At 42.3% G+C, this 23,267-nt stretch overlaps 1 protein-coding gene across 1 annotated transcript in view; it reads left to right on the top strand.

The window, feature by feature from the left end:
• Positions 1-2,770: 2,770 nt before the first annotated feature.
• LOC142472149 (carboxyl-terminal PDZ ligand of neuronal nitric oxide synthase protein-like) overlaps positions 2,771-23,267 on the top strand; it is an 84,026-nt gene continuing 63,529 nt past the window's right edge. The window contains exons 1-2 of the mRNA XM_075578982.1: positions 2,771-2,958; positions 14,288-14,359. Of these exons, the coding sequence (XP_075435097.1) occupies positions 2,854-2,958; positions 14,288-14,359 (177 nt within the window). The 5' untranslated portion in view covers positions 2,771-2,853. The remainder of the gene's footprint in view (positions 2,959-14,287; positions 14,360-23,267) is intronic.

Genomic DNA, 23,267 nt, shown 5'->3' on the forward strand with positions numbered 1-23,267 from the left:
AAAACTAATATATATACACACTGTCTGCAGGGCATCACACACCTTAACCATAGCTGAAATGAGCTGCAGCAATTAAATCGGGGGTCACCAGCTCCAGTCCTCAACAGGTCAGGCTTTCAGGATATCCCTGCTTCAGTACAGGTAGCTCAATCAGTGACTTAGTTGAAGACAAGCCACCTGTGCTGAGGCAGGGATACCCTGAAATCCTGGCCTGTGTGTAGCCCTTTGGGGACTGGAGATGCCCACCACTGTGAAGCACTATGTACATTAATGGCGCTATATAAATAAAGACATACAATACAATACCTCTGGGTTAAATAAAGTAGTTACGTGGACAGATGAACCAGCACACTCCAAATAAAATTCAATTAACTGTGATTTATTTGCAGAATTTATGTTTCGGTCATCAATGGGACTTTTTTTTTCAGATCAGGAAACGTCGATCCTGCAAACAAATCACCATTAATTGAATTTTATTTGGAGTGTGCTGGTTCATCTGTTCATGTATATATACTACATAGAGACATAAACAGTATATTTGTAACCTGGGTGAGTGGGTCGGTTAAACTTAAGTAAATATATTTTAAAAAAACCAAGGTATTAGAAATATTTAAATATACTATGTTTCCCCTGCTAAAGGAAAGTGAATGTTAAGAGTTATTGAACTGTAATTAACAGGCTCAATATTAGAACTACAATTGTCCGCACAAGGAGAATTCCATTTGAAAATTATTCTAATACAATCTTTATCGATGGCCAAATGCTGTGAAGCCATCTTCCCTGAGCTGGAGAAGAGATTAGCTCCATTAAATGATATGGGACTAAAATCTTCTCCAGTGCGGGGAAGAAGCTTCAAAACATAATAAATAGGTTCATATGTCTATAGGAGTGTAATACAATATATCTAGGAACAAGCAGGCTCTCACAGGACTTATCAGAAACAGTATAAAATGTACATGTATATGTACTTCAGTATTAGGTGATACCTTTTTATTTGGACTAACAATTTAAGTCATAGGACAAGCTTTCGAGAGTTCTCCTCTCTTCGTCAGGTCGGCAATACTGATTTACAGAGGAATCTATGGCTAAAACAGAGGTTAGGAAAGCAGAAAAAAACAGAGATTTAGATAAGGTAGGTGAGAAAGGGATGTTTGAAGAAGGTGACAAGTAACAGCATGGAGGAGGAAGGGGATGCTGTGGGGGGGACGGGAGTTGTGGATAAGAACATGGGCAGAGAAGCAGACAGGATAATTACAGACAATTGTGATAGTGTGTGAAAAACCCCATATCCGCATTAAGTCCTCTTGTTTTGGTGTCAAAGAGTCTTATCATTCTGAGTTCAAATGTTTTCCGTTCTTGGGTGTGTTTAAATATTCCATATAAATATATAAAAAAAAAAAATATATATATATATATATATATATATATATATATATATATACACAGTATGTATATGTAAGTAATACTGTGCTTGTGAGTAGCGGTGATTAACAGTGGAATTAAACTGATCTGTAAATTAATGGGTTGGTTGTCATTAATGCATATAAATTTTTTATTGAATTATAAAGGTACAATGAGTTATTTGTTGGTGTTCAGCACTTCTGCATGTACCTTTTCACTGCCTGAGGTGCTTGCAATGCTTTGGGAATGTGCTGCTGGCACCCTGTGAGTTACACACCTTCTTATTGAGAGGGAAAGATGATCAAGTGTGTCTCTCATTTCCTGAAGAACCTGCTGATCCCTCCCAGCCAGTTTTCTCTTGGCCACTAGATGAGGCGGCAGCGAGGTGTCCAGCATCAGCACACAGCAGGGACACAGGAAGAGGAGGGAGGGAAGGACAAAGGGACACAAAGGGACCCAGCTCCCAGCCACTCAGATCCTGCAGCCAGATTGGAATGTTGCACCGGATGGACACATAGTATCCCTGTGCAAGGATTAGCAATGGGTGCTTTATCTTTGCCATCAATCCCAGCACTGTGCAATGGGGTCCACAATGCACAATAATGCGCTGCTGGTCTCTCTCTCTCACTCCATGGGGTGATTTACAATGGCTCTGACACTTTTAATTACCAACCTACTTTTCTAATTGATGTTGGGGATCTGTTTGTGACCCCCTTCCCTGCCAAAGATGATTGCACAACAGTGAATTAGTTGGCAACCCCCTCTGACAGCAGAAGAGTTAACAGAGGGGGGGGGGGCTCAAATGCAGCCACCTGGTCACCCTACAGCGGGTTTGGACACCCACTGCCCTCAAGGGATTGGTCTCTTCGCAGCACGTGATTAAACTTTCAGCCAATCGCTTGCTGGTGTGGAGCAGCTGGGGGGGACTTTCATTCAAATCCCTGCAGCCAGCTGAGCCGGGCGGGACACAGCGCTCCCAGCAGCGCCAGCTCACGAGACGCACAGAGAAGCAGCAGCACCGAGGTCCCTGCACCTGACCAGGATGCCCTGCCTGCTCCCTTGTCCTTGCGCCCCTGGGGGAGAGGAGTGGGATTAGTGCACTACCCCCTTCTCTCTCCCCCCCCCTCTCTCTCTCTCCCCCCCTCTCTCTCTCTCTCTCCCCCCCTCTCTCTCTCTCTCTCCCCCCCTCTCTCTCTCTCTCTCCCCCCCTCTCTCTCTCTCTCCCCGCCTCTCTCTCTCCCCCCCCTCTCTCTCTCCCCCCCTCTCTCTCTCCCCCCCCTCTCTCTCTCCCCCCCTCTCTCTCTCCCCCCCTCTCTCTCTCTCCCCCCCCTCTCTCTCTCTCCCCCCCCTCCCTCTCCTCTCCCCCCCTTGTCTCTCTCCCCCCTCTCTCTCTCCCCTTCACCCTCTCCCCTTCTCTCCCTCCAAAGAGGGCTGGAACCGACCCATTTGAAAATGCCAGCCAGGAACAGGTACAATTTGGTGGATGATGGCTGTGACTCCAGGGTCCCCCTGCACAACGAGGAAGCCTTCCAGCATGGGATTCATTTCCAGGCCAAGGTGAGATCAAAGGGGGTGGAAAGATCACCAGCAAGTGAGATGGGGATGGGTAGCACCCAACGTTACCCCATTCACTGCCGCAGGGGTCAGACCTTTGCCCCAAGGAGCTTCCAGCCGAAGTGTTCTGTTGGGAGGCTCGCAGCCCCACATACAATATCAGGGAAACTGCATCCAAGCAAGGGATCTAAAGTGTGGGCACAGTGCTTTGCCATAAGGATATACTGTAGTAACACTAGGGATCTTCTTGGTCATTTATTCCAATTACGTGCAGTGCTGACCGTGTACAGTGCACGAAGTGTGACATATACACCTAAGTAAATAAGGGATCTAGCTGATTGCTAAGTTTTCTTATCCCTGGCTCTATTTCCTTAGTACAGCATGCGGTGCGGTTACAGCCCAACCAGTAAGTGAGGGATCTGGTGGCTGCGGGAGGTGGATTTGTTACTACTTTATGCTGATCGTGTGTAGGTAGATTTACTGTATACATACTGGATCATTCAAATCCTACATCTGAGTCAATAAGGCTTGCATTGAAGTTTTTGTTATGGCGATTTTCTTATCACTGATATATTATTAATGAGCTTATGTTAATAATTTCATGATTTCATACTCTTCATATACAATATATTTTAGTGTGTGTATGTGTAAGAGTTTTTTTTTTCAATACTACTACAGTATTTTATTATAAAAGTAAATAAGTCTGATGGTTAAGCTGTGCTTTCATGTGATGATATAGGGACAATGTTGCTAAACTATATGTAAAGCACCGTTGCTAATATATTTTACATTGAATAGTGCTGTGTACACAATGCTTCACAGTAATATAGGGAACTACAGATATAAGGCAACAGTTGGTGAAAACAAAGAACTCACATTTCAAATAGTTGAGTGTAACTAATCAGTAAAGCTTGTATTAATGTGTCAAGTTATTGTTTGTTTGTTTTTCCCTTGTAAATTATAAAGGCAATTATTTCCATTTCGTGTTATTCGTGTTATGGACTCTCCAACATTTTGCACATAAAAATAGGTACAACATTGGTTCCTCTACTTTTGCTGGATGCCTGGATTGAGGTTCTTCCAAGAAATCCCTATGGAGGTCCCCTAACTATGGGGTGGGGTGCTCAACTCCCTTTCTCAAGCCCCCCCTAACAGGTCTGAAAACTGATTTTCAGGATATCCCTGCTTCAGAACAGTTGACTCTCAGTCTTTGACTGAGCCACCTGTGCTGATGCAGGAACTGATTGTCACCTGTGCTGAAGCGGGGATATCCTGAAAACCTGACCTGTTGGGAGCTTGAGGACTGGAGTTGAGCGGCCCGGTCCTAATCTATGCAGTTTACCACACACAAAACCCTTCCTGTTTATTAGGTGCCACTGTACATGTAGTGTACCTGCTAAGTGGGTGCAGTTGGTGGGTATGTTTAACCATTTCATTCCCTGATGGGCTTGCAAGATGTTGAAGGCCTATAGCGTTGAAACGGGGAGAATGCACACTTCACAATGGCTTCACAGGTCATTTTTTTGCTAAGTGCAGATACTGTGGTCTGCAGCAACAACTGGATAAAGAGGAAGCTACATGCACACCAGTCTAGGGAAAAACTGAAAATAACCTGTCAACATTTCGGTGTCTTATACTCAGTTCCGGATGAAGGTGTGAATATAAGACACCAAAACGTTGACTGAATAAATTATTTTCATTTTTTCTCAATACTGAATGCAGATAGAGCTCAGTTTCTTCTGTGTATCCTCTGCAGGTGTATTTGCTCTGACACTTCATTGCATCATTCACTGTCATACCCAATTTGCCCTGTAAATATACACTGTCCCAATGGACAAATTAAGAAACTCTCTTTAAAAATAGCTGCCAGCCTTTCCACTGTTGGATGTACCAGCCAAGATGCTTCCCAGAGGGAAGTGATAATATTTGCAGCTGGAAAAATGTTAACAAGTACAAGGCCTTGTACTATCCGACTCTCCTACTAGGAGGAGTAATGCATAGACCAGAGTTTATGGAAGTGGCTGTGCATTTGTTGGGATGAATGGCAATGCTATGGCGTTAAAAAAAGAAAAGAATGTTTCACTGAAAAATATTGATTGCTAAAGACGGCATTGATATCATAAATAGTATTAAATGGTCTATTGTAAAGAGGAAAGTTGGAAATTGAACACCACACAGAATCCCACATGAAACTTGTAAAGTCTAGTGTGGAATGTAGTGAAGCGTGCATAAATATTAGTATCACTGCCAAGAATGTATAGTTAGTATTTGCATGCAGTAATTGGATTTGCTCACACACTTCTTCCACAAGCTGTAGTTTTGGAAAAGAACAGCTTGTGATGAACACGTTGTGTTCAGGTTGGTCTTTGCTGGGTTAATTTGCAGACAAGTCAAAACTCAATTATTTAGAGTATAGACAATAGACCGCGGCACTTCTGGTTAAAAATCACACCATGGAGGGTGATTCCCATTGGCCAACGATAAAGGGGATGTGATTGTTTAGATACTCAAATGACTGGAAAGTGCTGTTAGTATGCTGCAAACACAGAGCATATCATGTATGGTACCCTATTAACACTATCAGGGTTAAATTAACTCTGCATGTTCTCCCAACCACACAGTTCCCAAAACACAGATTCGTGCCGTGATCTCCATGGTGGGTACGGTTTGGAGCCATTGCTCCCAGTAATGCATTGTAACCACCACTGTGGGAGTATGATTCATGGATGAAGCAAACAACTCATTAAGGGTTGGTTTGTTCATTACTGGAAGAGAGAAGACTTGGATGTGAAGAACTGTTTCAGAGAATTTACGTATTAGAAAAACACTGTGTTGTCTTGTACAGTTGCCAGAGGCATGCTATTAGTGTATTCTGAATTGAGTGTTTTGTAGAATTCCTATTGTGCTCTAACTTTGTTAACCATAAGTATGCATGCTATAAACAGTATTTGTGTATAGAGGTGTTATTCATGTAGTTTTCAAAGTGTCATGACTACAACGTTGCCCATAATCATTGGTACTGTACTCCCAAAAAAGCCTCATAGCTACTGATAACAGTAAAATATAATATAAAAACTTCAATGTGGTGGAGCTGCAGACCTAATCTACTGTTGTAGGGCACTTAGCTGTTGTGTTTAGCAAGTAGAAAAAGCACATACATTTTAGACTCTAATTTTCAAAATAATTTATTTTAGTGTCCCCTATTTGGCACATTCAGACCTGGTCTCATCAGAACTACCTCCTGATTGCATATATGTTTGTGTTATTTTTCCATAGTTTTTTTTTCTGCCCTTGTGAGGGGCGAACATCCAGGATCTTTCATGGCACTGAATCGGCAACTAAATATGAAAGGAGTATTTTATATTAGAACCCTATAATGGTTAAACCATATGTCTTGTCCTACCCCACAAGAAAATGATGTCTGTCTGTCTGGAAGATTACATCAGAATTTCTGTACTCTATGAATATCCTTTCTACTGTGTCCATTGTAAAAGCCGTTCAAATCCCCAGTGAATAATACGAGCTGCAGAATGTGGCAGCGTATGGATGAATAAAAGAAATTCCAGACATCATTAAACCTTAATAACCTCCCTTTTATAGAGGGACATGTTCATATGCACACAGCATATTAATATGCACAGAAAGGATGAGGAATTTAACGCCAAATGCATTTTATAGCACTGTGAATGTAAGTGTCATGCAAAGAAGATTTTTATTAGAACTTATACCAGTCTTCTGTTACAGAAAGATTATGGGGCTTATATTATGTCAGCCAAAGGGGACGATCGGGCCCTTTTCAGTTGAAATTCCCCATTGAAGTCAACAGAGAATTTTATCCAAGATTGGGTGTGCCGGCTGATTTTACAATAAGCCCTTTAATGTATAAGGGACTTTATTTATACACATACATGGTGAAATACCCATGGTTATTATGATCCATGTAGTAGAAATGACAAGAAATGTTTACTTGACTCTGTGTTTTTGGTTTTGTATTGAAAAACTTTTTCAGGTTTTGCCTAAACTGGCTGGAATTTGATTCCAATTTTGTGTGTGTATGTGTGTGTGTGTGTGTGTGTGTGTGTGTATATATATATATATATATATATATATATATATATATATATATATATATATATATATATATATATATATATATATATATATATATATATAGTCAGATAAGGCAGTTGGCACTCCAATAGGTGCTGGTAAGCCACAGGTGCACGTCCCATATAGAGAATGTAGTTATACGTTACCATTCCAAGGATTGGTAAATAAGAGACAGCACTCAATGTTGAAAATCAAAGTGTATTAGTGAAAGCAAAAATACATCCAGAAACCCAACGTTTCGGTCCTACAGAATGGGACCTTCCTCAGGGGGATACAATCTTTTTTGGTAAAAAGTACAAAGTAAAATACTTCAATAATAATAATAAATATTTGGTTATTTAGTTAACCCTTTGGCCAATGAATCATAAGCCTGCATACCAACGCCAAGGTATAACCAAATTAATGCAGGTCCTACACTACACTGTGTGCCCACCCTTTTACCTCTGTAAGAGGGGAAGAACCATCATAGGTCCTGTTCCTGCAGCAAATGAAAAGACCTCCCAAGTTAAAAATGTATACAAATATGTTTTTGTCTTTAACAATAATACTGCTTTTCGTAGAATAAAACACATTTTGCTGGTGTGCTTATTGAATTTCCAAACTCACGATGGCTAATGACATCTCTGCGTTATTTGTAAGCACTGTACAAAGAGCGATTTGTTTGAAATAATCTGTCATGTCAAATTTAACACAGTTGACTGACAATGATTAATAATCATATCTCACAATCCACTTGGCCCAGCCTAGAAAGATCACAGGGACTGACATTTATGGCTTATTCAGGGAAGCTTTTTTGCTCTAGAAAGATAAGGTATTATAAATGGAGCCACTTTATTAATGTTTAACCTTACATTTAAACTAGGCCTTCCAGAATTTATAGCTAACGTGGTGGAATGTACTACTAGGCTTATAACCGTTTATGTATAAAGGCAACTGATTGTGTCATTGCCAGTGTATGCATTATTGCAGGCAGGATATGCGGTATGGTTTGAAGGAGTATCATAGAACAACGTTAAATAACAGTTTTTAAAGCAGCAATACTACCCCCACTTTTTCTTTTCTTATTTGTATATGTAAAGTGTGTGACAAGGTATCATTCTACATTCTTCTCTAAACTGGCAATCGTTTGGTGCTCCTGTTAAAAAAATCTGTAAAAATCCTGGTTGTGTGCCTAACATAATGGCTGCCTTTCAGTTTCAATCAATCCTTCAGTCGGTGTAACTCAGCAGCTGCAATGTATTCTTAAAGTAACATTATCTATTGTTACAGTTTACAGCTCAAACAGCTGGGGACATTTGCAACAAACTATCACCAACAGGAAGGTGTGGCAAAGATCTTGCACTTCTGGGGAGGTGGGCTAAACCTGCTATAGAAATCAAAGGATGCTCAGTGTATTAAAACTCATTAAAAATAGCATTAAGTGTTGAATTAAAAATAAAAGGTCACTATCTATTACTACAGAACTAATTTATTGCTGCTTTATGGATCTGCTTCTGCCTAGTTTGTCTCCCTCCACGCAGAACGGGGGTGTGCCGAGGTCGCGTATGCGCAGAACGGAGGTCGCGCATGCGCAGACACCGAAAATCACCGGTTCCACCTTCCGGCGATTTTTCGCTTTGCTGCGGGTCCATAGAACGAAACACGCTGCATTAAGGGGGCCCGCCTGTACTTTAAAAAAAAGTTATTGTTGTTTTTATGAACCAGTAGCTAAAGCACAGCAAAATAAAGGAGATCAGAGGGGGAGAGAGACTGACTGACTGAGGTGTGAATTGAACCAACAACGTTGTGTGTTAAAGATCGAAACATCAACAACCTAAAATGGGTACATGTCGAAGGAACGGTAACAAAGAGGAGATGTGAGAGCTGAATTTTAAAATAGCTACCAGCATTACATTTGTTCTTATATCAAGCTCCCAGCAGTGGTTCAAGTTGGAACAGTACAGGCATGGTGAGTACCTGCGTAAAGAATGCCACAGAAAGGTGGGGAGATAGCACATTTGATTCAGGTCACATAGAGGATATTAAACAGAGCATGATAGAAGTTTTGAAAGGAGACTGATCTCAACAAGTTCAACATTTGGGATCTTGCACAGACATATATTTTTTTATTTGTGTACCCAGATCAAAAAAAATATATTGATACAGCAGCAACTAAATACATTGCTGACCTTTTTAAACATGAATAACCCATAAGAACCGTAAGTCAAATAAGGAGAACATTTAATGATTGTAAGTGTAACTTTATTTTTGGAAGTGTGTGTTGTCAGTAATAACTGAAAAGGAAATCTCAAGCGCTTTGCTTGCCCTTACTTAGATCAGTTTTTAGGAAAGAAACTATAACATACAAATTAGGGGATTTAACCTTTTTGTATAAAACAAGAAACAAAGAAGTCCAGAGCAACATCCAATGTGACAAAAATACACAGTGAAATACCTATATATCTCTTGGAAAAAGGGTCATTTAGTTGACCCTTTGGCCAAAGCATATAAGGCTGCATCCATAGATTGACCAGCCGTGCTGAGGCGTGCGGACGCTCCGCGCTGAGCCCCTGCATCCTCAATGAGGATGCCTTGAGAGGGGGCTCACGCGAGCGTCCGCAGGCGTGCTGAAGATTTGGAGGTTTCAGCCGAGCGCCAAGCTGTTTTTCAGCGCGCTGTCGGCTGAAAACCTCCAATCACAGCACAGCAGCGTCAACGTCACGGCGCCGTGACGTCGGCGCCATGACATTGACGTCAGTGCGTCGCGGGCGATTGGCCCAGCGACGTCACTGCCCCGCCTCCAAACCACCTCCCCCGGCTCCCCCCGCGCACGCTGGCTCGCCTGCAAGTCCGTGCAATCGCGCTGACTGAAGCAGGCGAGCCTCAGCGTTAGCGCGCCTCCGCTCTCCCCACACGTCTATGGCCCGGGCCTAAGCCTGCGAGCCACTTTCAAGGCCTGACCATAATATCGCATTATGGGGGTTTCTGAGAGCTTGCTGGCTATCTGTGTATCTGTGTGATTTAACCTTTTTGTCATGTTATTAACCAGACATGCAAAAAGTTAAGGTGGGTAAAAAAAAAAGTGACACCCTCCACTACACAGCAAATAAAAATACAGTTTGTGGGTATATTTGCATGTCTCAGACAGGGTTGCAGACTTGTCTAAGACATGCAAATGTACCCAGAAGTGGTCTTTATTTGCCACCATGTTCTTGAAACCAATTTTAATATTTGTTTTTCCCTTGAGTTGCTTTTCCTTACAATTAAAAGTATAATTTAGGCCCTCCCCCCCCCCCCAAATATAAGAGAGACCTAATGTTCTTTCTCCAACTGCTTGTTTGTAAAAGTTTACACGAGCTTTCAAGATCACCAACAAATGGCCCTTATCCAGGAAACGTAGGTTTTTGGTCTTAAAAGCTCATAAAACCGCATCTCGGAATTATTATTCCTGGCCAGCTAGGAGTACCGAACTCTGGTTTCCAGGACAATACAGTGTATGTTCCCTCCAGCATCAGCAGGGTTAGTAAGTCTTTATTGTTCATGGTGCCTCCTTTTCCAGCCTAATTGTTGCCTATCACAAGGGATGACCTCACACGCAGGCAGCTCCATCGTAGTTTTAGCTTTGAATTCTTTGTAGCCCCTCCATTGTCCTTGACCATCTGTTACGATAGCGGGACAATTGGGAGAGGTACAGCTCTGCAGCTTCCCTGTGGGGACGCCCAATCGTCGGCTCCGCCTTTGTCTTGGGAACTGTGCCACTTAATCGTTCAGGTTGCAGAGGCTGGTTTATCCTCGTCATTTACTTGGCATGTTCTGCTGCAGAAGTGTGTGATCCTCAATCCAAAATAACGGGGCTACTGAAGTAACAACCAGACTGCACCAAGCCAATAACTCTACACAAAGAATTTATTACATATGCAGTGTAGATGGTTTTAAATAGAACAAAGCAACTGTTGGTGTCAAATATTACACATATGTACATACACACACACACAAACACGGTCAATTGACTATTAATTAAACACGAAGGAACGGAAACTAAATCCTGGTTTAAAGGTTAAATGTAATAACATGGAGAGCAGGGCACACAGGAGCAGATGGACGCCCACCTCACCTAGCCTAACTCGTTTTATTAGTTGAATATTTTATTGTGGTATTAATGTTTCAGCCCTGGCTGTAGAGCTTTATCGAGATGCGTTGATAAATGTCGAAAGCCAGGACTGATATATTAATGCTACCATTAAGTATCCCATCAATAATTCGGAATCCACCAACCAGGGCTGGCTGAGAGTTTGGCAGGGAGTGGGGTTTTGAGGTGGGGCCTCTTACCTTCTCCAAAGCACCCATCTACTCCCTGCCACATCCCGTTGTCATGGCAGCACGGCGTCACATGATTTCAGGAGGAGGTGCCGGCTCCGGAGAGCAGGTAAGGGGCACTTACAGAGGCGCTCTCCCTCGGCAATCAGTTTAAATGTTGTGGGGAAGAGCGCGGGGTGCCGTGTCTCTGCCACCAACACTTACGCGGGACTTTCAGAGCACCTGTGGAAGCGATGGTCAAACTGAGTCCTCAAGGGCCACCAACAGGCCAGGTTTTAAAGATATCACTGATTGAGCCACCTATACTGAAGCAGGGATAGGCTTAAAACCTGACTTGTTGGTAGCCCTTGACGGCTGAGTTTGAGCACCCCGGCTATAGTATATATGTGAGTGTGAGCCTTATTTTATCTACAATTTCCAACCTAATGGTGCCATTAAATAATTGAATGGAATTATACTGCTGCTTTAAATGTAGTCTTAAGCCTCTGAAGTGTGCACCATGATGAAAATGACGGTCACGAATTGATGTGAGAGCCATGGCTGCTGTTCACTTGAAAACCTCCATCCCTAAGCACTTATCTGATTACTTATACCCTACTTGAGATTTGAATGCCATTTTTGTGTTGGTGATTGCATAGGATATTCCTCCCTGTGGGTTTTTTGCTTTTATTAACCATTCGCTTAATCATAGAAATCCGTCTCTACTTAAATCTCACGTGCAGGAGCAGGACAACCCGACCTGCTATGGGGAGGAGTCAGGCCTATTCATTTAAAAGAAGGTTATGCCAGATTCTGCAAGGCCACCTCTCATTTCCAACTGGACCTAAACTCCCTATCCTGACCTGATTTCTTGATAACTGTCTATTCCAGGTGTTCATCTTGTAGATCCATTTATCCTTTGGAAAATGTCGAAATTTATTTTAATAAACCACTAGTGCTTCTTGCATGATGATATAACTATCCATGCATTATAGTACAAGTTGAATTCTAATAACCATGCGGGCACACCAGCAAAGTATTGATCCAGCATACAAATGATAGGTTGCATATGAAAAGATGGATATGCAATTTGGTCCTAAAAGCTGAAGGCAAGATGTATTTACAGCATGACATATTTGCTGTAAGTTGATCGAAATGTGTTCAGAAGAACCAGCTCCCATTAAAACAGTCAGCTGTCATTGACTTTTTTCCCCCCACTCTCCTGGAACTGAAGATGAAGCGGTGAGAGTCCTATAACAGGCAATGTAAGCAATTTTTACCCCCGCTTTAGTTATTTTTTCTTTTTCACAAGAGAAGCTTGTAGAAAGATGTGAATTGAATTTTGTTTTAAGGGTTATCCTGTCTCCTCATAGGCACACGCACAACGCCCGTATTGATAATTTTTCAAGTTAAACAAGTTACTTTCATTCCTGATGTCTGCCTGGTATTAATATGTTAGATTACAGATTTCTACTCAAACAAGCCGACGAGCTTCCATTGTGTGTGACTTCTAAGTAACTACAATTCCAATATAATTACTGAAGATGGAAGAATTAGAAGGAATGTGAGAAGTTGGGGCAATTTCCACAGTGTATTAATCACCTCAACAGAATGGGTGGTACAAGTTTTAGAAGGAAGCGGGTTTTGTACAGGTTTGTAGGTTTAGAGAAACACCGTGGTGAGTTCCTCTTTAACAGCAAAGATATTATTATTTATGTGTAACGCTCCAACATAATCCACAGCACAAGAAGAGCAAGGATAGCATCACAAATGATATTGCTAATATTGAAGTTGTAGATCTTTTAGTTGGATCTATGGTGGTGGGCAACTCTATATACCCCAAGATGGCTGCACACATATATATATATAGATATATATCATTGTAGCTGTCACACGAACTACTGTCCCATTCATCTCCTTACACTGGGATATAGTCATTAGCACGGTCATTGGGCAGCTCAGGGAGTGGGAAGAAGCTACCTTCAACATCAGCAACACCTGTGGCCAAAGGGTTAAACTAAATGACCCTTTTTCAAGAGAATATATAGGTATTTCACTGTGTATTTTTGTCATATTGGATGTAGCTCTGGGCTTCTTTGTTTTTTGTTGTTGTATGTCTTGTATCCCTCCATTGTCACGCCCTCTGCTCTTGGCTCCCGAGATAGTTACTGGGTCTACATCTCCCTCCAGGGGAAACAAAAAAAGCTGCCAAATATCGGACCGATAGGAAGTAGCAACATGATTGGTTATGGCTTTCTATTGGTCGGTCATGTTACATAGTAACATGTAATATTATGACCTACCAATAGAAAGTTAGGCTTTCTATTGGACCGTTATTTAAATCCCCTTTAGAAACCAGGAAGCAGGGCCAGCTTGGAATTTAGCGTGGCTCGGTTCAGGGGAAGAGTGCGGGGCCTCTTACCTTCTCAGGCATCTCCACCTGCTCCTCATCTTTGCGACGTCGCAGCGTCATATGTCATGGCGTCATGGCAACGTGATGTCGCTGACATGAACAGGAGATGCCGGAGAGAAGGTAACGGGCACTTACAGAGGCTGTGCACTCTTCCCCCGGCAATCCGGCAAATGTTTTGGGGAAAAGCATGGTGTGCTGTGCGACTGCACCGATGGTAAGTATCTCAGGAACTTGGCAGTTCAGGAGCTGAAATTAGGCCAGTTCAACACAGGAGGATCCCCTGGTTTCAACCCAGTAAAAAGAAGGGGGGGGGCGGAAGAGGGGGCAGGAGGTGGCTGCTAGTTGGGATGACTTCTGCTTTGTTTGTCTTTATAAAAACTGGAATTCATCAATATCACAGGGTATATTTATTTTTCCCTGATGTCTTAGGTCAGGAAATATAAATAAATGGCCGTTTAGTTTCTTATTTAGATGTGCTATTGATACCTGCTACTCACTGCTTCTGTTCTCTTGTCTTGTTTTTTTTTTTTTTAGTACATTGGCAGTTTGGATGTACCAAGACCCAACAGTCGAGTTGAGATTGTGGCAGCAATGAGAAGAATTAGGGTAAGCCTGCAGCATAAAGTTCTTCTTTTTAATACTACTCTATTTTGTGAAGCTGAGGCACACATTTCATATGCATTTTACCATTCGAACTTGAGCAGTGTGCATGTAAAGCGCTTGGTCATTTTGTGCAGGTACTTTCATTAAACGCACTTGCATCCGATTTTTGCTCCTGCCATTTACTTTGCAGAGGTGTTTATCATGAATTTTCCAGTCGTTCTGCACAGAGGAATGCCCCTCACCGTCATTGACTGAATCAAGACCGCAATTGGGAAGAAACGGCTTGCTTCCAGCAGGTTCACTGCAACGAAACGGAAATGAATGAGGACAGAGATCTACAGCACGCGGGGGGAAAAAAAAGTATTAAGCCGAATGGAAAAAATGATTTGAATTGACATACGCATAAAACATACAGGGAGTGGAGAGTGTAAAGAAAGCAAGTAGGGTCCAATGGCAAAAGTAAGTCATATCAGTTGCAGTACAACTCTTGCAATAAGGAGGTAAATAAGATTTAGAACAATACTTGCCAACTTCTGTGGAGACACGGTGACCTGAGAGAAAGATGATGATGATGGGGGACGGAGAGGGGGAGGGAAGGAGGGAAGGAAGTGAAACTTCATAAAACCAAGAAAGTTACCCACTACCAAACAGGAGGTAACAAAAACTAAGGGGCTTGCAATACTCACTGCAGAGGACGGGGGCAACGTTTTGGGGAAAAATCCCTTCTATTTTCCTGTTCCCACATGCCCCTATTGGACCATGGGTCTGCTACATTTTTGATGGGGCAATTTTTTAAGGTTTTCATATTAAAGATTTATTTCTAACCGAGCTAAAAGGGAAGTACCATGGTCCAACAGTGGCGTGTGGGAACAGGGCGATAGAAGGGTGTTTCACCCGAAATATTGCCTCCCTTTTCAGTTGGTATTCCAAGCCGCTTAGTTTTTTACCTCTTGTTTGGCAGTGGGTAACTTCCCCATCATTTATCCCGTCACCGTGTCTCTGCAGGAGTGGGTACGTATTGTTCTAAATCGTATTTACCTCATTCTTACAAGAGTCATACTGCAATTGATATTACTTATTTTTGCAGTTAGGCCTTGCTTGCTGTGTTCGTACTCTCCACTCCCTGTATGTTTTATGCTGGTGTACATTCAAATCATTTTTTCAATTCAGCTTACAGCAGCAATACGGGTTAATGTTAAAAAACAAACAAAAAAAACTACACTATTGTTTTTCTCATTATAGGTTTGAAAAGAAGGGGGTCTCCGGAGCTGAACTGTGTTAATTTCAGTTCCGGGGACCCCCTGTTTCCAGAGATACTTACCTCCCGTAGGTCCAGGTGACACGGGCCAATAGGAAACCGCTCCGGATGACATCACGTGTTCCTATTGGCTCACGTGACGAGGGACATTTGAAGCTGCCATTTTGTTAAGCACACAGTTTCTCTGCCTGCAGAGATAACAACACCACTGCAGAGCTAAGTATCTCTGGAAGCAGAGGATCCCCAGAGCTGAAATTAACACAGTTCCTCTCTGGAAACCCCATGCTTCAATCCTGTAATAAAAAAAGGCTTCAAGCAAACACAAATAGAGCCCAGTGCTACATCCAATGGCAGAAATACACAGTGAAATACCTATATATCTCTTGAATAAAAGGGTCATTTAGTTTAATACTTTGGCCAAAGCATTGTAAGCCTGTGAGCCCCTCCAAGGCATGACCATATGAGTGGTGCTCTCTGACCCATATTTTTCAACATCGGGATGAATGTACATCATAAGGGCACGTTGAGGGCTGGAGGTCAGCAACAACATGTTGAGGTTTTGTGATGTTATTTTATTTCATAAGTGACATTTTGGTGGTGCAAAGAATAGTAGGGAAGATGTGGCTTGGTTTGCATCATGCAACGGACTCAAGGACCTCATCCTGTGGAGAGCTGAAGAAATGATTAGTCTCCAGCCTATGAGAAGAACGTTTACATATATCAAGGGTATCTGCAAGGTACAGGATGGAAGCATTTATCAAGTGGAAGAGTAATACTAGAATAAGAAAACATTCTCCAAAACCTGAAGGGTGCGGTCCAGGACATTTCGTCGTGACCGCTAGTGTTTGGCCGCAAGTGACCTCACCCACTGCCCGGTTCTCCGCCGTAGTAAGTCCCAAGCCCTTCCCCTAAAAAATCCCTAATCTTAACCCCTAATACTAATGCTACTCCCTACCCTAAAAACCTAAGCCCCTAACCACTAAAACCCCTAAAGTTACCCCCCTACCCTAAAACTTACCTTATCGTAGAAGCGAGCAACGGCGGAGCGACCCTCTGTGGCCAGACACTGGGGGGGACTTGGTGGAGGTGAGACGGCCGTGACCAAATGTCCTATTCCGTGGATGGCGATTGGTGCAGGGGAAAGGTAGATTCGTTGACCACATCTGCGACTGAACATCGGCTCACTTTTTCCACTCCCGAAGTTCATATGTTGGTTTGTCAGTGGTTACTGTGAATGTTGACAAACCCCTGCATGTCGTTGTGGCTACGCAGTGGCAAAACTCATCCCGGGATTATTACATGTCATGGTCACATCCGAGAGGCTACAATATAATTTGTTACAGCGCAGTGTATCAACACGTTCTCAGACTTCACAACCTTATTTATGTATTAAATGTAAATTCCATTTGAAATGATTTAAACATTTTATTGTTTTGTGGACCAGGGATTCAGAGCAATGGAGCAGTGCCATGTTCTTAATCTATTCGCAAAGCTTCACGCGGTGAACACCTGCCGTTGGAGACGATTGTTTGCTCCTTTTTTCGCTGTCAGTACTTCTGTCGCCTTTGGCAACGTATGCATTTGTGGGAATTTAGTACGTGACTTTTATTTGCATATGTTGAGCGATAGGAAAGGTGCATGTAATCTGGGTAAATAAAGGGGAAGGGCCAACCAATGAGTTCTGCGTCCTGTAATCCTAGCCTTTTACGCTATGGGATAGGTAGCATAACCGCTTCACCTCTATTTTACATCAGGGGGGGGCAGCTCCAGTTCTCAAGGGCCACCAGCAGATCAGGTTTTCAGGATGTCCCTGCTTCAGCACAGGTGACTTAGTCTTTGACTGAGCCACCTGTGCTGAAGCAGGGATATCCTAGACCTGACTTGCTGGTGTTCCTTGAGGACTGGAGTTGCCCATACCCTGTCGGGGAGGTCTCTGATCAAAGCTTACCTGCCTTACACAGAGCTATTGAGATTTTATAAATGTAGTTTCAACAACAACGCATCATGGAAATGCACTTGCGGTAGGGTAAAAAACGCAGCAGCATAATTTATAAGGATAAATCAAATGTATTTATACAGCAAGTGTGATAAATACTGAGTATATTTAGGTACACTTTACGTGCATAACCCTATCACCTTCTAAAAAAATATTATTAAGAAGGTATTGCTGTGTCTAACATTCAAAACTTCTGACTCTTAAGCAAGTCGCAGAGAAAAATTTCTAACACGTGTGTGTGTATGTGTGTGTATATGTATATGTATATATTATAGCCAAATATATTATAGCCAAATATATTATAGCCAAATATATTATAGCCAAATATTACCTGTGAGCACATTCACATGTCTTGGGCTGCGTCCCTGCTGGTGCTGAGCGTGCTGTGCACTCGTCGCGTGCCACTTTTATTTCCTGTAGTCTTTATGTTGACGTCCCCGCTCATGAGGTGTGCGCGGGCACGCACCCTCTCCCAAGTTAGGCGCTTGAGAAGACAAAAAAAAGTGACTTTGAAGCGCGCTCAACATACCCCCTATGTCCCCCCCCGCCCCTGCTTGCAAAATAGACAAGACACCCGGCGCTCATGCTTAGAGAATTGGTGACATCACCACTCTCGCGCATGAGCACGGTCAGCGCCAGCAGGGATGCAGCCTTAGGTCTGCAACCCTGCTTTTCACCATTATCACCTAGCCTACAGTGCTTCCACTGCAGCAAGGGATTCTGGGAATCCCTTGCTGCAGTGGGAGCACTGTATGCTGGGGATAATGGTGAAAAGCAGGGTTGCAGACCCGTCTAAGACATGTGAATGTGTTCACAAGTAATATTTTTATTTGCGATATGCTATACGGTGGAGGGTTTTCAGTCACCTTTTCACCCACTATAACCTAAATAATGTGTGTGTATAGATAGATATTTTAGTGAAAAAGGACAAGAGGGTATCGCATTCACACCATGAAGAAGTAACTGTACCCCAATTAAGTGGATCCCACTTGGCGTGGGATCTATCTGCTGGACACAGTCATATTCTCCCCTTGGAGAAACACGTATCTATATGCTCAATTTTTCATGATATAATATTTGCTTTGCTATGCTCATGGACTTGTGTTCTCAGTGATTGCTCTTCAGTCTCCCTGATTTACTATACATACAGTTGGACTCTGTGGGAGATATCTAATCTACTGTTATATAGTTTACAGCTCTTAAACTGTTGACTAAACACCTACTTGGTTGTAGTACAGTTCCTCATGGTCTTTTGTTGTTAGACCATTATAGTGAGAAGGTTTTTTTTTTTTTTTTTTTGGCTATTTACAGCTAAGGACGGGATAGTTTTATCTATTTTACTATATACATCAGAATACTGTGAAAATGTGTTTTCTCCCTTAATACACGGGGAGTTTTTTCATTAGCAGCATGGTTATTCCTGACTGTGATTACACTACCACATATGTAACCATTACTACAACACCGCTAGATGTGTTTTCTCCCCTCCATATATGGAGAGTTCTTTTCAATAGTAGTGGGGTTATCCATGACCCTGATACATTATATCCATCACAGAAGAATCTATTATCCCTCCGTTCATGCTGTTTAGTTGCTTTTCCCCTCTCACTTTAGCCTGCCTTTACAATAGCCTATGTATTATACATTCTTGGCTGGGATTGAGCTTTGTCTGTACAGCATTTCATGCTATTTATAATTCCAATACACTGGACACTTCCAGCCCTAGCAATCATTTTATATCGATGCATTTTATTTGAGGATTTGTGTGGGGTGTCCAAGCAGACATTTTATTCCCCCATAGCACTTTGTTTTTACATGTGTACCTTTGCATTTAAAGCTGCAGTTCAGTCAATATCCTGCATGTGTGTTTTTTTAATAAATCAGTTCTGTAGTAAGAAAAAATACTTTTAGCATTTTCTGTTTTTAAAAAAACAACTTTGAAAGACCAATTTTCTTGTATTCTATTTTAACAGCCATTTGCTAAGGCACTGCCCCTTCATGTCCTCTCACAAGCCCTGGCACACCCCTTTGTCAGCCCTGCCATCCCTCTAGCACATGTCAATGCAGGAGTGCTCATGAATATTCATGAGCTTCCACTGACTGACAGAAGCAGAAGAAAAACAGATCCCTTCACTAATTATGTCACCAAGTTTCGCCTACCAATACACGGAGAACGAATTGACCTGCAGCTATACAGTTCTTTAGGTAATTAGAGATTGCACACATGAAACTATTGAAGTAAAAAAATAAATTAAAAAAAAAGACTGAACTGCAGCTTTAATGTATGTTGAACTCTATATACTGTTATATTGCTGTTAGAAGAAGCTTGGGAAGGAAAGTTTTACTAGATCAAATGCAAAAGGGATGGACACTTTTTCATAAACCCCATTAGGTGTCAGGTCTGCAAAGCTGACCCTATAATCACAGCATAGGGTTTCCACTGCCGCCAGGGATTCTGGGTAATTACATGCTAATGAGCACTTGTAGGGCATCACATTTTGCTCTTTATCCATTTTAAGCTTATGCCTGCTTTGATACAGCGTTTACAGCACAGCCTGTGTCAAAGAAGTGCAAGGCTTGCAAACCTACTCACAGACAGCTGTGTTGACCTTCAGGTTTCATGTGGCTGGTCCTTGTGTACTGAGGTGGCGTGCCAAATTTATTCTACTTGAACGGCCTCCCCGACTTTAGGTTCTCTTAGGTTGGCTTAGAAGTTGCTGGATGCTCGTAGTGCAAAGCAGCCGTCAGCTGCTCTCTGTCTACAGTGTGCCGAAAATGCACCGGTGGTGTTTTTGGTCTTTTGTTGAATGGGAAGCCCCTTTTACAGCTGTCGGTGCCACAGCTTGGCTGCCAAATGACTCCCAAGTCTGCATGACCTGTTCCCAATGAGAGTGCGAAGATGAAATGCATTACCGTTGTCCGTTACAGTTGGCTAAGCTGAAATATGGCAAAAGCGCCGACAGAATAATGGAATACGGAGTTCTTTGCATTCCTTGGCCTGTTTCTATACAGTGGTGCATATATATCTACAGACCACGCTCGGTCCTCAATCATTTTGATGCAACTATAAATTTTAAGATCAGGATATGAACCGTTGCAACTAAGAAACATCGATTCCATGAGAAGTATTGGAGGCAATCCAAGCAGCTTAAAAAAAAAAAAAATCTTTGTTTGTTTTAATATATACGCAGCCTTTTGATTTTTTTTTTAAAACTAATTACCTAAGCTGCCGATCGATTAGTTCTGCTGTGATCGATCAGCAAAATCCTGCTTTCCAGGGTTCACTTAATGGCTGACTTTCAGTTTCAATCAATCCTTCAGTCCGTGTAACTCAGCAGCTACAATGTATCCTTATATTGCTACGGTAACATTGACTAATTGTTACAGTTTGCAGCTCAAACTGATGGAAATATTGGCAACAAATGATCACAAACAGGAAAGTGTTGCAAAGATCTTGCACTGTTGGGGAAGTGGCTAAAACCTGCTATAGGAATTAAAAGATGCTCAGTATATTAAAACTCGTGAAAAATGGCATTAAGAGTTGGATTTTAAGATTAAAAAAGGCAGCAAGTTTCATCTAATACTACAGAACTGATTTATTTAATAAAACACATGTGGGATATTGCATTGATTCCACGTCCCCCCCCCTGCAACTTCCCGGAGCTGAAGTAACTTCATTCCAACTCCGGGTTACCCCTGGTCCCCAAGATAAATGCCGGGGAGGTAGCGCTGGTACTGTCCCCTCCATGAGAAACAAAATGGTTGAAATAACAAGCGGTTTATATCTCCCGCATGACGGGGCCAATAGGAAGCAATAACATCCTGCATTGGAGCTTCCTATTGCCTCGCGTGACAAACGGATTTGAACATGCGGTAGTACTGGTGTTCCCTTTCCCAGGATGTGTCCTGGGAATCCGCTGGGCCCCAGAGGTGATATTGGTGCAGTCTAACTCTGGGGTCCCCTTGCTTCCCATCCATGTAACATAATTTAAAAAAAATGGTGGGATTAGAGGGGAACGGGACCTTTTTAATATTCAATTCAAAACATGAACAGCCTTCCCCCCCGTATCTCTGCATGTTATTAATGTTTACTTTGCTTAATTTACTTATCCTGCTGTATTGCAACGTGTTTAAAACTACGGGGCAAACAAAACCCTAAGGATGCAGTATCTATGCTTCAATTTGTTTGTTATATATTTTTATTTTTATAAATACTCTTTATTTTTTCCCCCTTTTTTATTCCGATCACACAGTTCGTTATTCCTTCTTTTTTGTGTTTGCACGTGGATGTAAATTTGCGTATTGTATATCAGCGGGCGAGTCTGGGAGTGAATGGGGGAGTGTCTATATGTCAGCGGATGAGTCTGGGGAGTGAGTGAGGGCATGTATATGTCAGCGGATTAGTCTGGGAGTGAGTGAGTGTCTATATGTTAATGGGTTTCAATGTATACGTGTGTGTGTTGTGTGTAGATAAATCGCTGTGTGAATTTGTGGTAACAAGGTGTGACTTGTGTACATCAGCCACAGCAAAAAGACCCTTTTCCCTCTTCCGAGGTGCAGCTGCCCCCAGGGTACAGTGATGTGCAAAGACAAACTAGGAACCGTTTCTAAACTTGACATCAATGACTGTCCTGATTGGCCAGCGCTGCTGATCTTTCATGGAACACGAGTTAGCGAGGACTTTCTAAACCCAGGTCTCGCTGCTAAACTGGTGCTCACAAATCCGTTTGGAATCGGAGCCCTGCAGCTAAAGATATTACATCCATAGGAATATATTCTAAAATGAAGTCATTTATAACCAGTAAAACATGTACGTACTCAGCTGCAATACATGGGTGAAGCAGAAGATATGGCATGCTTGGAATCGGGTATTGCAGGAAAGCTAAAGATAAGCCTAGATTGTATATAAAGCTGTTTTGTTTAACCTTGGCAAAGCACTGTGTTGTGTGGCAGCTCAGGGGTTAAGTCTGATATAATCCTTTTCACTAATTCGATATTAAATGTTTAATTTCCGAGTGTCACCTACTTGCCAGCAGCTGAAGGGACTCGCCATGCATTGCAGTATCAATGTGTTTCTTCTCCCTTCAAGTGGGCGTATTGGGGTTTTGTCCTGGGGAATTAACACCGTGATTTTTAACCCTTTAAATGACGGCGAGCACCGTTGCTGATCCCATTGGCTTATTGCAGCGCGACATACACAAGGCACCAGCGGGAGAAGCTGCCAGTGTTGTGAATCAGCCGCGTGTGGGGGGAAAAATGGGTGGGGCTAACATGCTATATCACCCACTGCAGCACGCAGTCCTGGGCAGTAACGTTGGCTACATCTGTGCAGATGGTTATGGTTTAAACGTGTGGCATGCATGGGATTGACCCTGTGACAGTTTGAAGGGTTGATGAACCGTTTTGGGGAATCAGACATCCCAGGCTCTTGTTTGATCTGATACCATTCTTTTGGATTTGGAGAAACCTCACTCAAACTTGAAAGATAGTAGTACATGGAGGTGTGTCCTACCTGGGAAGTTATGAAGATACCAGGGGAAAAAAGTACATACTTTTCTAAGTACATACGTGGATATTTTTCCCCTGGTACTCTTATTTTCAAGTGCAAATAATACTAAAATCTTAGAGGCAATCCAAGCATTCACTTTATTTTTAAC

This window comes from Ascaphus truei, chromosome 21, assembly GCF_040206685.1.
Source record: "Ascaphus truei isolate aAscTru1 chromosome 21, aAscTru1.hap1, whole genome shotgun sequence".
NCBI classification, from domain to species: Eukaryota; Metazoa; Chordata; class Amphibia; order Anura; family Ascaphidae; genus Ascaphus; species Ascaphus truei.